The 17,693-nt window shown below is 32.5% G+C and overlaps 1 protein-coding gene and 1 long non-coding RNA gene across 2 annotated transcripts; one reads left to right on the top strand and one right to left on the bottom strand.

Moving 5' to 3' along the window:
* The first annotated feature begins 8,785 nt into the window (after positions 1 to 8,785).
* On the top strand, positions 8,786 to 9,537 carry LOC120166764 (UPF0434 protein Mmar10_2939-like). The gene is made up of 3 exons (XM_039175973.1): positions 8,786 to 9,015; positions 9,109 to 9,163; positions 9,320 to 9,537. Exons 1-3 carry the CDS (start codon positions 8,915 to 8,917, stop codon positions 9,413 to 9,415), a joined length of 252 nt encoding a protein of 83 aa, XP_039031904.1. The 5' UTR covers positions 8,786 to 8,914; the 3' UTR covers positions 9,416 to 9,537.
* Positions 9,538 to 11,465: 1,928 nt separating this feature from the next.
* LOC120166780 lies at positions 11,466 to 11,876 on the bottom strand. The gene is made up of 3 exons (XR_005519964.1): positions 11,794 to 11,876; positions 11,645 to 11,721; positions 11,466 to 11,573 (listed from the first exon to the last, which is right to left on the bottom strand). It is a non-coding gene; the product is annotated as an uncharacterized LOC120166780 (long non-coding RNA).
* Between the last annotated feature and the right edge of the window lie 5,817 nt (positions 11,877 to 17,693).

Genomic DNA, 17,693 nt, shown 5'->3' with positions numbered 1-17,693 from the left:
AAAAATGTCATTAACAATTGACTAAATAGTCTATTTGACCTCTATCCTTTTTTGGAGTATTTTGGCCCTCAATGTTTTATTTTAGGGGGAAAATGTCCTTTTTTGGATGGAAACTATTAGTCAACAAATAATAAACGCTACAAATAGTGAATTCTTAACCCTAAAATGAAACATTAAAAGGCAAAATGCTCTAGAAAGAAAGAATAAGGGCCAAAATGATTATTCAACCAAAAGTTAGAATCAAAATGATTCAAAAAAGAACATACCAAAGTGACTATTTAGTCAAACATTATGTCTTTCTCAAAATCATATCTAACATTATGTTTTGGTTCTAATTTAGTCATCCGTCGTTAAAAGATTAATGATGATGTTGGTGCGTCATCATAAGGTAATGTTACATCAACATTACAAAATTTGGATATGATTTGGCAAATGGTGTTTATGGGTTTGACAACATCGACACGGAGATCGACGATTCGGATTCAATCTCTTCTTCAGATGAAGAGTGGGAAAAAGAGGCAATAAAGTACATAGTTGAGAAGCATAAGAAGAATATGATGAAAATAGAAGATAAGAAGAAGAAGATGTATGAAGATTTACTGAAGTGACGTAGCAAACAACTCGTTGAGAGGGAAGAAAAAATTAAAAATTTTAGTCTAGAAATTGAGAAGAAGAACACGACAAAAGAAAAATATGAAGGTGTCTTAATTAGACGTATTGAACAAATTGAAGAGAAATATAAAAAAATAGAAAATGACATATGTACAAATATTGATTTGCATGGTTTTAATTTATGTATGAAGTTGTCTTTATTAATTAAGTAATTATTGGATTAAGTAAACTTATTTAGTAATAGTTTGCAATTATATAAGAATTGAAGTGAAAGTTTGAAGTAATGATGTTCAACTAAAAAAACTCATAAACATAGTTAGAGTTCAAACTAAAAACATAATTAAAAGAGTAAAAGTAAAAAATATAACATAATATTTTTAACGGTTATTTTAGCGTCCAGCCCGATATTTAGGAAGATGAGGACAAAACTTTCTGTTATGTCCTTCACTTTCCACAAAGTTTTGGTAGACCTGGCTTTCTTTGAGGATAATCCATATCGGTATGAATTTGGCTAGATTCAGGTCGACCTTTTAACTTCCTATGCAATTCAAGATTTGAAAACCATTCTTCAGAAATTCTTGATGTAGACCAATATGCTTCATTTGGGAGGTACTTAAAATCACAAATATAAATGTTATGCATAGTGTGCAAGCTATAACAGTCATCACCATATAAGTATGAGTCAACATTAATGTGCATACATGCAGCAACAACGTGAGCGCATGGAAATCTAAAAGCTTGAAATCGACCACAATCACACCATCTTCTATTCATATTACTAGTGTACGTTGTAAAATTACCTACCACATGTGGTCGAACTAGTACTTGGACAACGAAATCATAATCAAGTCTAGCAAAATTATGGAAAAACATCAATGTCGTGTGTGTTTGATTCTTTTGCACTGCCTTCTCTAAATCTGGAGCTCAATTTCTCCCATTGCTGATCATGGCATCTATTTGTACACTTTTGTTTGCCATACTTTGCCCGACCTAAAGTAAGTCTCCCTAACAATACTTGCTATTGGGAGATGTCGAATCCCTTTTTCAGCACTGAGTTGATACATTCAGCAAGGTTGGTAGTCATATGGCCGTAACATCGACACTCGACATCATATGCTTGCGACCATCTCTCCCTAGGTATTTCAGCAGGGAATTCATACACATCATATCCGTATCTTCTCAAATTTTCTAGCCGTACACGGAAGTTTGGTTTTAGTAAAGCGTACCCTAAAAAGCGGTAAAATAAATGTTATTGAAAAATACAAAAAATAACATAAATGAAGCAAAAATAATTAAGGAGAAATGACATAATAGTTACCCATGTTGATAATCTTTTTTTTGATCTTTTTCTGCTTAAACCTCTTCATAGCATTAGATGCAATATGACTAGGGATGTAAATGAGACGAGACAGATCGCGAGCTACTCGAGATCGACTCGATCAAGGCTCGAGTATGTTCTTTTTGGTCCAGATGATGTGAAAATTATTTCCAATATAAAACACCTTTAAGATGATGTTTTATTTAATGGAAAAACAAAAGAGTCACTCTATGTATTGTCTGCAAGTGATGTATATGTGGAAAAGATAGGTCAGAATGCAAGTGCAACACTTTGGCATGCTCGGTTAGGCCATGTTGGTTATCAATTGCTGCATAATATCTCTACAAAGAAGCTTCTTGATGGTGTTCCTCTTTTTAAAGAAATTTATCAAGATATGGTTTGTCATGGTTGCCAATATGGAAAATCGCATCGTCTTCCTTTCCCAAATTCGAAAAATAAAGCTATTGCTACACTACAACTGATACATTCAAATCTGATGGGGCCAACTAGAATACCCAGTTACAATGGTTTTCATTATGTAATGGTTCTTGTGGACGACTTTTCTCGGTTCACTTGGGTGTTTTTCTTGGAACTAAAAAGTGAGACTTTCTTCAAGTTATTCAGTTCAAGGAGCATGTGGAGAAAGAATTTGGGCTGTCTATAAAGTGTCTACACACCGATAATGGTGGAGAAAACATGTCTGATCAATTCTTAAATTATTGCAGAGAACATGATATTCGGCGTCAAATGACTTGTCCAGAACTCCACAGCAAAATGGAGTTGTTGAGCGCAAATTGTCACATCTCACATCCATGTGCTTGTCATGGTTGCATGCAAAGAACCTTCCAAGAGAGCTATGGGCAGCAACTATTTAATCAGCTTGTTATGTCATAAATCATCTACCTCCGTGGCCAGGGACAAAATCATCTTCTTCTGAAGCACTATACCATCACAAACCCAATGTGAGTTATTTTTGAGTTTTTGGCTCAGTTTGTTATGTCTATGTTTCAAAAACTAATCGAACTAAACTTGACCCAAGGGCAAGGCGTTGTATTTTTGTTGGTTATGACACTCATAGGAAAGGATGGAGTTATATGGATCCAGAAACAAAGAAAGTTGTTGTTTCTCATGATGTGGTGTTTGATGAAGTTTCATCACATCAGATTGATGCACATACAAATAGAGGCACAACTGATCTTTTCCATTTTTTTGTGACGATGCATCTAGTGAAAGGGGGAGCAATATTACTCCTTCTGGAGAAAATATTCAACAAGATGAGATTATAGGGACTGCTATTCAGGGGTCCTCTAGGCAAAGAAAGCAACCTAATTATTTAACTGATTATGAAGTTCAGTTAAATCACTACTCTATTGTGTCATGTTTTCTTATGGGAGAATCATATGTTAATGAACCTAAGTTTTACAATGAAGCTAAAGGTATTTTTAAATGGGAAGAAGCAATGTGGGAGGAAATATCAGCAATTGAACAAGAACTGCACATGAGAGCTTATTCCGAAGCCAAAGAATGTTAAATTAGTTACTTGCAAATAGGTTTACAAGTTGAAGAAAAGGGTTGATGGCACTATCGACATGTATAAAGCTCATCTTGTTGCTCGTGGTTTTTCTCCGCAATATGGTTTAGATTACGAGGAAACTTTTAGTCATGTTGCTAAAATGGTGACGATTCGAATAATTATATCACTGGCTGCTTACAAAGGCTGGAAATTGTGGCAATTAGACGTGAAGAAAGCATTTATTTATGGAGAGTTGGATAGAGATATCTTTATGGAGCAACCACATGGATTAATTTCTAAGGAGTTTCCTGATTATGTGTGCCACTCAAGAAGGCTTTGTATGGCCTCAAACAAGCTCCACGTGCTTGGTATGGTAAAATCGCTCAATACCTTGATTTTTGTGGTTTTAAGTCTTCAATTGCATATTCAAGTTTATTTGTTAAGAAAACATATGCAGTGTGCAAAATGCTCCTTCTTTATGTGGATGACATGATCATTACTGGTGATGAAAATGCTGAAATAACTCGTCTTCGAGATGCTATGTCTCTTCGATTTGAAATGAAGAGTTTGGGAGAGGTTAGTTTTTTTCTTGGCTTGGAGGTTAAAAGGTCAGATGAATATTTTCTCTCTCAAAGAGGATATGCATCAAGTTTACTGAATTGTTTTCGTATGGGGGAGTCAAAAGCAATGACTACTCCCATGAAACCTTGCTTGAAGTTAACTAAAGATGAATGAAAACTATTGGAAGATGCAACACTTTTCCGAAAGCTTGTTGGTAGTTTATTCTATTTAACTATCACAAGGCCTGATATTTCATATTTTGTAGGAGTCATCTATCAGTTTATGGAAAAACCATGTGAGAGCCATTTAACTGCAGCAAAGAGAATTCTTCGCTATGTAAAAAAACACTATGAATTTTGGGTTATTGTATATGCAACATGCATCATTTTTTCTGACTGGTTTTGTAGATGCAAACTGGGCTGGTGATGTGAATGATAGTCGCTCCACAACAGGGTATTGTTTTAATACAAGTTTAACTGTAGTCTCATGGTGCATCAAAAAGAAAACTATTTGTTGCTCTTTCAAGTTGTGAAGCTGAATATTTAGCAGCTACTATGGCCACTCAAGAGTGTATTTGGCTTAAGAGGCTTATTCAAGAAATGTTCTTTGTCTTGGATTATGCAGTTCTCATTCACTGTGATAATGAAAGTGCAATTAAGCTTATTGGAAATTCAGTGTTTCATACAAAACACATTGAAACACATTATCATTTCGTTCGAGAAAAGGTTTTGACTCAGGACATTCAGTTGCAGAAAATACGAACTGAAGATAAAGTTGCTGATATATTTACCAGAGCACTTGGCAAAGCAAAATTTGAAGTGTTTCGAAGTGCTCTTGGTGTTGTTGACAGTAAATTTGCATTAAGGGGGAGTGTTGCAAATTAGTGAAACTTACTGTCATAGTTGTTGAATTAGTCTTTGCTGAAAAAGTCTATTCTGTTGAAGTTTTCCTTTTATTTAGGAAGGTGATGTTAGTTTACTTTTATTTAGGAGTTAGTGGCTTTTATTCTTTAAGTGACTTCTATGTTCTTGCATAATCAGCTTGTTCATACAAATACCATTTCACCAAATTATTTTCTTTATATCTGTTCCTTAATCTTTGGTTTTTGAGGTGAATGGGCCTGCTTCTCTAAGTCTCCTTCTTTCTCCATGTTCATTATTCTTTTTCAATATTCTGCCCCCATACCAAATAAAGCCCTAGAACTAACATGAGTGGAGCAGAGAATCAGATATCTTAACTCCTCTACTGAGTTGAGCTTTGAGCGAATGGTCTCTGTTCATATTTGTTTATTAGCTTATTCATGTTTAGTTTGACGAAGAGTGGGAGAATAAGGTTGGCGTTGCCGAGAGAAAAAGAAACAAATTTATATTTTTCAAGTTGGATTGAGTACTTACACTTTTCTCATTTATTGACAGAGATTTTATAAGAAGTAAAATAAACAAACAAACAACAATATTATTAAAAATATTATAACGAAACAACTCATAAATCATAATGAACATAGATGATTTGTTAAATAAATTTTAAATTAATATAAGAAAATTTTGTCCAAAGAATGTTGTTGATGGAAATAAAAATGGATTATGTCAATAGTTGGTTTTGCACTCCTTTTGATTTAGATGGATAATTGCACCTGGTGATGATGCAACAATTGATTAATAAAATCTAAACGAAAAAGAACATAGATTATTTGTTAAATAAATTTTAAATTGATATGAGAAAATTGATTAGTAAAAATTGTTATAGTTGTTATATATTAACTTTTTAGTTTTAGTGTTAGATGTTGGACCATGATGGCTACTCACATGCAGACAAACTAAATAGATATATATATTTGATAGTATATCATAGATCAAGTGAAGTTGTTATATGTCACATCATGAGATTATAGTTGGTTGGAGGATATACAATTTCAGAGATTTCGAAGAATTCTTAAGGACATGAAACGCAGGAGTGTATCTTGATGTAAACTTTTAGTGTTTGTGTCAGGTGTATGATCGTGATGGCTACTCGTATGTGTCATAACGTTTTTTAAACGAAGTGCCCTTTTTAAAAGAAAATCCAAGTTACGATTTATTTTGAAATTTTTGGATTTTTGGATTAATTTGATTTGAAGTCATCATCGACCTTTAGGTTAGATAGGTCGAATATCTATAATCGTTTTTAAAATAATTTTAAGAAAAATCATTTTCAAAGTCAACAATTGGTATGCGTTTTATCAAAAACTCGTTTTAAAGGATTCGTGAGTCGATTACGTGTGAGAAAAGATTAGTACTCACAATGTCCTAAATTGGTATCTAATCGCTTATACGTTATCGTAATAGTAAAATTTGCATATTCAAATCTATATTTAAAACGTGATCCTTTTACTTTGAAAAAAAAACCAACGAGATTTGACTTAGAAGTTTATCCTATTTATTTTTCAAATAAGATCATGTTGCCTCTGTATTTATGAAAACAAAACTAATCATGATTCAAACATAAATGCGTCAGAAAGTAGAATAAAATAGTAAAGCATGTTAATTAAAGAATTAATGCACACAATTATTAATAATATTAAGAGAAAATCTATTTAGAGAAAATAAATAAATATAAAGCCAAACAAAAACATTTACAGAATATTGAATAAATAATTAAAGCTATAGCATCTATTTAAAATATAATACGTATACACACATGGACATATACAAGAGATATGAGGGGCCTAAATGCTAACATACAAATGTGATGGGTTAGAATGCAAAATAATAAAAATTTACCAAACTATGCAAATGAGTGACTAAATGAAAAAGCAACTTTAAACGAAAAATTTTAAACATGACAAAAATCAAAGATCCCAAAGTAAATATCATACAATACAGGTACTTGAATCTAAAAAAAGCTATAAATAACATACATGGCTAAAATGAAAGATGCAAAAATAAGGTATCAAATGTATAAAACAACAAAACATAAACAAACAAGCAAAAAGGGACTAAAATGAAAAACAAACAAGTTTAAAACCCAAATCATAAGTATTAATAAAATTCATTAATGTACAAGAAAGGATCAAAATCAAATAAAGTGAACATAAAAAGCTAGAAACATGAAAATAAAAATTCCATTCATAAGGGGGAGCCCTTAGCATGCAAATTATTTGATGAACCTGAATCACCACGTCATCCATTGTCTCAACCAATAAAACTCGTATATGTCAGAGTAACTTCTAAATAACAATAAACTCCTTATTTACAAGTAGAAATAGGTGAAGATTCACCTTGAAAAAAATGAAATGGATAAATTTTATTGGTTAAGACCACAGATGACATGGTGAATCAATCAATCTAATAATTTTTTCAAGGGAAAACCTCTCGTTCTCTTCTTCTCTTCGAACATAGGGAAAACTCTCAAACTTTTTGTGAGAAGCTAAATGAGATCACCTCTTTTTTAAATTCCAAACTTACAAGAAACTCCAAAACTCATAGAAACCAACATGTAAAAGTATATTTCTTAAAGAAAATACATTTAAAAAGTTTTTTTAAAATAATAATATATTTAAAAAACATTTTTTTCTTAAAACAATCCCCTACTATTCATCTCAGATTAAGGTTTATTTTCAGATTAAGGGCTATTAGTTTTAGAGATTGAGTTTTAGGCATTAGAGATTTAAGTTTAGAAATTTAGGAATTTTGAGGTTTGAGATGATAACAATGATGATGATCGATCATTGGGTGGCTAACAACAAATAGATGATCAATCGACGATGGATGGGTGATCGGAGAAGACCGGCTACCGGAGCAAAGGGATTAGAATAAGAAATTTTATGAATTGTAGGGTATTTTGTGTAAAAAAGAAAAGTTTAGGGTTTTTATAATAATAATAATAATATTTTGAAGTTAAATGACCATCCAGCTCAGTTGGTAGAGCACAAGGCTTTTAACCTTGGGGTCGTGGGATCGAGTCCCACAGAGGGTATTTCATAATTTGGAGGTCTCCTACGGAAGCTGCTCTCAACCTGGCGTTGGGAGTAGCCAACTATTTTACCTCCCCCTTATCCCATTACATATGGGAATAAGGATCAACTAATTTAATAATATTTTGAAGTATTTTTCAAAAATAAAATTTTTAAAATTACCAGAGAGTGACATATGTTACTTAACAATGAAATTTCACGGCTTACATCCTAAGCACCTAAAATGATACCAATTGTAACGTTAGACACAAGAATTCAAAAAATAGTTTAGGCATCAATTCGTGAAAATCGGTATAGTTTAGGTATTAATTTTATAATTAAGCCATAAACATAATATAAAATTTTCATCCAACGTGCTGATTTACAAGTGATTCTTGCATCTATATCATTACCTCCTCAACTTCTTCAACAAGCTCTAGAAGAACATAAATTTTAGGCATGTAGTCAAGTTTGTCTTATACCAAATTTATTGATCATTTGGCAAGAACAATTTTATCGTTTGTTAACACCAACTAAAGGGAATAATGGCACCTTCTCCTCTAACCCTGAATTGCAGTGCCCTAAGAATCATTGCTATTCCAGCAAACAAAGATTTCGATCTAATCTAATGTACAAAACAAATGATTATAATAATTAAAAGATTATTGTTATTTTTAGAGATTTTAAGTTTGATTACGTCTATAAAAATATTTGGACGTTTTTATTAAATAAATAATTTTTTTAAATATATACTATTTTATAATAATCTCAAATTATTAAAAAATCGATATGGTACATCCTGCATAGCAGAGCTACATAACCCATATATCATCCACGAACCCAATTCCAAACAGCCCTCCGCCTCACCAGAACCCAAAAGCAAACTAGACCCGAAGCTCACGCAAACCATTGAGTGCTGTGAGGACCTGTACCATCGCTAGTATCGCACGAGCTCAAAGTGAAGGCAAAAAGGGGGAAAATGGTGAGATTAACCAACTGGCTACTAAAAGATGCAGGAACCGGACTTAGCAAAACTCTTTCGGAGATCCTCGTATGTCCACTCTCTAAACAAACTCTAAGGTGCTCTCTCCTTCGCTTTCCCTTCCCTTTTACGATGCTTCTGTTTCCTGACTTTGTTTCTTTTGGTTGGTTGATTGATTGCTACTGGGACAGGGTTTGTGAGGAATCGACTTCTCTTATCAGTGATTCTGTTGGGGTCTCTTTTCCCGTGAGCTATATTCCCATTTCCCCCTTTTTGATTTCGATTGTTTGAACTTGGTTGCAATTCCACCTTTTTATTGACATCAAAGCCCTATACAATTTCTGGGTATATGCTAGATGTATAAATGGGGCTGTAACTTATGTTTATATGTGGTTTTATTAGATAAAGGATGGGATCCCATGTTTGGTGCCGACCGACGGGAAGATGCTTGATAAAGATAACGCTCCTCAGGACTCAGCTGCAACAAATAAGGAATAGGAAAGGGAGTTGAGATCCTTTTATCTTGTTATTTATTATTGTAAACTGCTGCTTCATCTTACTCGAATTGCATTTTCGAATGGAGAATCGTTCTTGGGATTTAGAAATTATGATTGGTGTTCCTCAAAGCTACATGAATGAGCATACAAGCATATTGTCTGTACTAGTGTTATCTAATTCATGGTTCACGGAATCGGTACGGGATCACAATTAGTTAGTTTCACCGTTTACGGTTTGTTGGAGGTGGTTTTGTTTGGAACAGATTTTGGGGTCATGATTCGTTGGGTGGGATAATTTGGTGATGACCGATTCATTTTATAGATTAGAAATGGATTTTTCTCCTCCCATTGTTTAATTGAACGAAGAGTTGTGCAAACACTGCAACTTAAATTTATTTTCTTCCGATGCCTCTTTCTGTTTTCTTATTATCGACTTTGTTTGCTTTTGCTGTGTTGGGTTTTCGGTACGCCAATTTGATCGTTCCAGCATGCCTTCCTTAACGAAGGAACAGGAACAAATCCCGAATGAGTTCAAACAAGATTCATGGGGTGGGGGTGAATTAGGTAACACTGGTATGCTCATTTGAAGTCTTATGGGGTCATCTTTTAGTGCTATCTTTATGTACGGTAGCTTATCTTGAAAACATTTCTGCCTGTAAACTGCACTAGAAATCAGCCAGGTTTCCCAAGGGCTGAAAAAGATTCATGCTGTATGCAGTCGGTTACATTTCATCTTTTATTGCTTCCTTAGAAGCATGGTTGTCCAATCCACTTTACGATGTTGTTGCCATTCGGGTTTGAATCTTTGGAATAAATCCGATTACTGGAAGCTGTTTACACTTATCAGTCGATCAAGTGGCATGCATAACTGTTATGTTAGCTTCTATTGAAACAATTTCAGCTGTACATCAACCACTCACTGACCTGGGTTTTCAAAGGCGCGCCTCGGCGCTATACGAATGGCGCCGGGCTCAGCGCCTGCGCGCTTATGGAAGGTTTTTTTTCTTTTTTCTTTCAGAATTTAATATTTTAATAAATAATAATAAAAGAAATAGAAGAAGGCTGCAGAAGACCGACGAAAGAAAAACAGAAAAGAAGGCAGTGGATCTCTCTCGAAAACGATCAGGTGCCACAGTCTTAATAAATAATAATAAAATTGATTCATGTAATAATATATAATTAATTTAAAATATTAAAATATTAAATAAAATAAAATTTAGTAATCAAATTTATTAAATATAAAATTTAATTTTTATAATAACTTAGAGTTATATAAGATAATAAAATTAATTTGTAATATTTAAAAATAAATAAAATTATTGAATATAAATTATTGTTCCATGATGACCATATAATTGTCCTATATCCATGTTTTCTTATCAAAATTAAGATATTTACTCTATGTTGAAATACTTTAGAAACTAGGGTAAACGAGTCTTGACACTTTAATGAAAGGAAAGGGTGTGAAGAGATAAGTATTTTAGGAGTGAATTAGTGGGTAATGGGTGTGAATGTACTCTAGAATAAATTATCTAACTTATTAACATAAAAAGTGCGCATCTCCTATGAAAGGTGCGTGCCTGCGCCTTACGCCTAGACTCCAGAAACCTTTTGCGTCTCGATGCGCCTAGCGTCTTTATAAACCAAGGTTGCTTCCTTTGCTAGCTTGAAGAACCTCTCCATATGTAGGAAGAAGAAGATTATATATATATGGTGACAAAATTAGTCTCCAGCATTTGTTCAATTACTTTGATTTCTAACCTTTAGTATTTTAGTCTAAATATTTCAATTTTTATTAAAATAACAGGGATGAAAATTGTTACTTGACTAACAATTAACGTTTACCACTCTAGTGAAGTGACATATGATATGTCATTAATTAAGCAAGTGTGAAAATATTATATCAATAACATTCATTGACTGTTAGTTAACTGGTAGTTTTCATCTAGTAATTGATATTTAGATAAAAACTTAAAACGCTAAAGATCAAAATGCTAAGAAATAAAGACTAAAATGATCATTTAACAAACGATAGATGTCAAAGAAAGATTGGGTTACTGTTAAAAGGAAAGCATGGACGGATCTATTTTTCCTCAAAATGGAGCCGTTAACGTAAGCGTGCGCTTTTTAGAAAGCGGAGAGGCACCACCTGCGCGTAACTTACAAAGCAAGGGCAGAATGTCAACTACTGTATTACTAATTCACGAATCCTTGATTTGATCAGCCTTACCTGTTCTTGCTCTCTCTTAGTCTTGCATTCTCTTCCATAAGATGTGAAACTTCAATCTCCAACTCATTGGTGTAAGCCTGCATATAAAAAGGATGATCAATTTCGAGATTAATGACGCTTTCAATAACCGAAGAAAACAAGGTGCTTACCTGTTTCCTAGCTCTTGATCGAGCTGCAGATTCACGGTTCTTGATCATACGCCTGTGCCGGCGATCCCATCGGATTCTTGGACCCTTTTATTATCAGAAGGTGGTGAGGCTACAACATCAAATGGACAGTTATCGTGTGTAGAAGCAAGGTTAATGTCTTTCCATACATCTTCCTTATTTTGGGGTCTATGGGTTTGGAGGTAGATATGAAGCAGTATGAAGTGAAGTTAATTACTAGTTCCCAGAAGTAGTGGAACTCAGTTTAAGACCAAAAAAAGAGGATTTCGAGGGAGAGTGATAATGGAAAAAGAATATTTGTACTAAGAAGCTGCCTCCACTTCAATGACGAACGTGGAATGCTTTTAGGCATTGGTTTGTCCCATTTGGTCGTTCAAAAGTGTGCAAACTGGAGCCACGTCCCTGTAACTTGCTCCAAATTGGGTTGGGTTAAAATTTTGGGTAAATTATTCTTTTAGTACCGAAGCTGTCAATTTTGGTTTGTTTTAGTACATAAATTTTTAATTTTTCAAAATCATACCCAAAATTTAGTTTTTGTTTCATTCAGTACCCTACAGATAAAAACTTTAGATTTTATTTCATTTTAGTATCCCGTTCAAAATTTAACGTTAAGTTTTGAAAAAAAATTTAAAGTGTAGGTACTAAAACGAACCAAAATTGATAGTTTAGGTACTAAAAACATTTAGTTTTTTAAAGGCGAGTCGCTAAAATAAAATGAAAACTAAACGTTAGATATAGTTTTAAAACAATTAAAAGTTTAGGCACTAAAACTGATAGTTTAGGTACTAAATGTGTAATTTACCTTAAAATTTTCAACTCATTTTGATTTTGATTAATTTTAAATTCAAGTCGTTTTAAATTTCAACTATTTTTAGGTAAATTAGCTATTTTGTCACTGTAACATCCCAAACTACGGGTTAGCGACTAAACTGTAAAACTTCAGAATTTGGTGATTAAAGTAGAAAAGTTGAATAGTTCAATGACTTAATTGAAAATATTTCCCGAAGGGTTGTTAGTAATTATTAAAAGAATTAAAGGGTAAAATGATCATTTGAATTAGAAATGATAAGATAATGATATATATGGGGATAAGGTTGAGAGATTTCTCCAAAAATCTCTTCTTTCTTCTTCTTCTTCTTCTTCATACGTGAGAGAGAGAGTCAAGCAAAGGTAAGTTTTCTGATTTGTTGATTATTTGTTGATTTTAAGTATGGGTTAGTGATACTTAAGTTTAAGGAAAGCTTAAGCTGTCTTAAAATCAAAAGATGAAGAAGTTATGAGAGATTATATATAAGAAGTTTCTAAATGAATTTCTGAAAAAAAGTTGATAAAAGAACTTTGAGATTGAATTTGACTTGTCATATAGGAGAATAAGAAGTAATAAGTGTTAGAATTAAGTTTGGATAACATGGAAAATTTGATGTGATTCTTAACTTTAAGAATTTGAATGAAGTAAGGGATATAATAAAGTGTTGGAATGATAGAAGTTAGTTAAAATGGTTGTAGTTGAGTTTGGTGGTATGAAAGGAGTTTTGTATGAGGAAATTCAGTGAAGAGTTAATGAATTTTCGAGTGAAAAAGTATGTTTTGGGCAGAGTGTATCGATACCCTATGTATGTGTACCGATACCCTCTTGAACAAAAATTCCCAGAATGTAATAAGGGTACCAATACCTTAAGGAGTGTATCTATACCCCTAAATAAAAAAGTGAATATGGGTATATTAAATTCGTTTAAGTTATTAGCATCAAATTACAAGGTGTAGATATCTTATATGTATAAATGTATGATTGTGTAGATATCAAGCACAAACAAGTTCTGAAACGACTACAAAGTTAGGATCAATCCAAAGAGAAAAATCATAGAAGTGGATTTGGATATATAAAGTGTCAAGGTGAGTGCATTTTATTTTGATATAGAATTATATGGAAATTGGACTTGCGATAAGTCTATTTCCTATAATTATAGTACATGAAGTTGTAATATAAGCATGTGAATAATATGATTTGGATGATGTATGAATTCATGAGTAAAGACATGTGTGAATATGATTTGTATGCATTATATGTCATGTGACATAAGAGGACATAAAATAAATTATATGATATGAGATAAGTGAAGGTATGCGTATATGATATATGTATGAAATAAGATATATGATTATATGAGATATATGAGAAAAGGTACATGTGACAAGTGAATTATATGGAAATGATCTACTTGTAATTGAACTACGTGACTATGTGATTCTTATGTGTGCATGAATACATGAATACATGAAAACATGTATATGTTATTATATATGACATGATCTATATGAATATGTAAAATTGTGAGATAAGTTATATGACATTGATATACGGACTATATGAAGGTATGTATATGAGTACATGTATAAGTTTATATGTTATTCTATATGCTATGTGATGTATATATGAACATATATGAACAAGATATGACATACGTACATGAACAAATGAGAAATGATGTAAGCCATATGAAACAATCTACGTGATTACATGAATACGTAATTATATGCACTTGTGATATTTTTTATATAACATGAACCTATGTGATTATGTGAATAGGTGATATATGTTATATGATATGAGATAGATGGTTACAAATACATGTGGTATGTGACAGAAGAGAAGAAATATGTGATCATAAGAGCAATGATATGACTCACAATAATAGTGCCTATGTTATGTAATATGAGAGCTAAGGGTATAGTTGGCATGCCAATAGTCGAGGGTTACCTATGTCTTTCGGGACATATGGACAGGATTACCTATGTTCTTCGGGACATATAGACAGGATTACCTATGTTCTTCGGGACATATGGACAATTTACCTATGTTCTTCGGGACATATGGACAGTTTACCTATGTTCTTCGAGACATATGGACGGTTTATTAAACGAGTTGTGGTGACAGTATATGTGTGCACAACCTCAGTGTACTCACATACCTTAAGTTCTCAATACTATACATGGGTTAATGCATGGGCCTATAAAGGATATCAAAAGTATTTGCATTATTATATGATATCGTGTTATTATTGTTTACACTGAATGATATGGGTACATGGTCTAATAAAGAGATAATAACAAATACAATATATGTTATATATATATATATATGCTTTTGGTGATATGAAATGTTTCACATGAATTATATGATGTTATATGTGTTTCTTTGTGAAATTATATATATGTGTTATATGATACACAGAAATGATAAGTATAAGATCATATGATAAATGGGTTAATGATAATGATGTTGATGTTGATAATGATAGTATATGTACATGTATGCATTCTATTATGTGAAATGTTCTATGATTTCTATTATGTGTTTTATATGCCTCACTAAGTCAATGACTTAGCATGTGATTGTTTTACACGTAGGTTCAGAGAAGAGGAATATTGATAAAAGTTATGCAAGACATGTCAGTTTCTCCTTTCCAAAGATCAGATCATAAAAGAAATGAATAGTTTGTATTTTGTAATACTGATTGTGGTTGGCATGTAAATAAAGGTTTGAATCCGATATGTTCTAATCGGTTTTGTAAAATCATATGATTGAGTTTTGTAATGTTTTAAACGTATTTATGTAAATGATAACTTTATAGTGATGAAATGTTAAGTTTTTATGAGTTTTATATATGTTGGCCGGAATTACTGTAGCAGAGTATCGATACACCATAGCAGGGTATCGATACCCCTGTAGCATTCTGGAAACTTTTTTAGCATCGGTACTGTTCACGATAATGTTCATTAATGTTCATGGTACTATTCATACAGTATAGTACTATTCATAAAAACATTTTTACCTTAAATTTTTTTATAATAAAACATAATTCAACAGTATATGATCGTATTTTATTCATATAAGTTTAAATGTTCTATTATTTTGTAAGAATATTGTTTTAAAAAGTCAATATGACATCTCAGACTCGTATCCAGGTTGGGTACGGGTTGGGGTGTTACAGTCACCAGCCTATTATTTAGTTTTTGTTTTGGTTATCCAACTATTGTTTCAAAGGCATGATATCAAAAAATGTCATTAACAATTGACTAAATAGTCTATTTGACCTCTATCCTTTTTTGGAGTATTTTGTCCCTCAATGTTTTATTTTAGGGGGAAAATATCCTCTTTTGGATGGAAACTATTAGTCAACAAATAATAAACGCTACAAATAGGGAATTCTTAACCCTAAAATGAAACATTAAAAGGCAAAATGCTCTAGAAAGAAAGAATAAGGGCCAAAATGATTATTCAACCAAAAGTTAGAATCAAAATGATTCAAAAAAGAACATACCAAAGTGACTATTTAGTCAAACATTATGTCTTTCTCAAAATCATATCTAACATTACGTTTTGGTTCTAATTTAGTCATCCGTCGTTAAAAGATTAATGATGATGTTGGTGCGTCATCATAAAGTAATGTTACATCAACATTACAAAATTTGGATATGATTTGGCAAATGGTGTTTATGGGTTTGACAACATCGACTCGGAGATCGACAATTCGGATTCAATCTCTTCTTCAGATGAAGAGTGGGAAAAAGAGGCAATAAAGTACATAGTTGAGAAGCATAAGAAGAATATGATGAAAATAGAAGATAAGAAGAAGAAGATGTATGAAGATTTACTGAAGTGACGTAGCAAACAACTCGTTGAGAGGGAAGAAAAAATTAAAAATTTTAGTCTAGAAATTGAGAAGAAGAACACGACAAAAGAAAAATATGAAGGTGTCTTAATTAGACGTATTGAACAAATTGAAGAGAAATATAAAAAAATAGAAAATGACATATGTACAAATATTGATTTGCATGGTTTTAATTTATGTATGAAGTTGTCTTTATTAATTAAGTAATTATTGGATTAAGTAAACTTATTTAGTTATAGTTTGCAATTATATAAGAATTGAAGTGAAAGTTTGAAGTAATGATGTTCAACTAAAAAAACTCATAAACATAGTTAGAGTTCAAATTAAAAACATAATTAAAAGAGTAAAAGTAAAAAATATAACATAATATTTTTAACGGTTATTTTAGCGTCCATCCCGATATTTAGGAAGATGAGGACAATACTTTCTGTTATGTCCTTCACTTTTATAGTGGCCACAAAGTTTTGGTAGACCTGGCTCTCTTTGAGGATAATCTATATCGGTATGAATTTGGCTAGATTCAGGTCGACCTTTTAACTTCCTATGCAATTCAAGATTTGAAAACCATTCTTCAGAAATTCTTGATGTAGACCAATATGCTTCATTTGGGAGGTACTTAAAATCACAAATATAAATGTTATGCATAGTGTGCAAGCTATAACAGTCATCACCATATAAGTATGAGTCAACATTAATGTGCATACATGCAGCAACAACGTGAGCGCATGGAAATCTAAAAGCTTGAAATTGACCACAATCACACCATCTTCTATTCATATTACTAGTGTACGTTGTAAAATTACCTACCACATGTGGTCGAACTAGTACTTGGACAACGAAATCATAATCAAGTCTAGCAAAATTATGGAAAAACATCAATGTCGTGTGTGTTTGATTCTTTTGCACTGCCTTCTCTAAATCTGGAGCTCAATTTCTCCCATTGCTGATCATGGCATCTATTTGTACACTTTTGTTTGCCATACTTTGCCCAGCCTAAAGTAAGTCTCCCTAACAATACTTGCTATTGGGAGATGTCGAATCCCTTTTTTAGCACTGAGTTGATACATTCAGCAAGGTTGGTAGTCATATGGCCGTAACATCGACACTCGACATCATATGCTTGCGACCATCTCTCCCTAGGTATTTCTGCAGGGAATTCATACACATCATATCCGTATCTTCTCAAATTTTCTAGCCGTACACGGAAGT

The sequence above is a fragment of the Hibiscus syriacus genome, unplaced genomic scaffold (genome assembly GCF_006381635.1).
Source record: "Hibiscus syriacus cultivar Baekdansim isolate YM2019G1 unplaced genomic scaffold, ASM638163v2 tig00111644_pilon, whole genome shotgun sequence".
In the NCBI taxonomy this organism is placed as follows: Eukaryota; Viridiplantae; Streptophyta; class Magnoliopsida; order Malvales; family Malvaceae; genus Hibiscus; species Hibiscus syriacus.
Note: the sequence above shows the minus strand (reverse complement) of the source record. Positions and strands in the feature narration are given on the sequence as shown.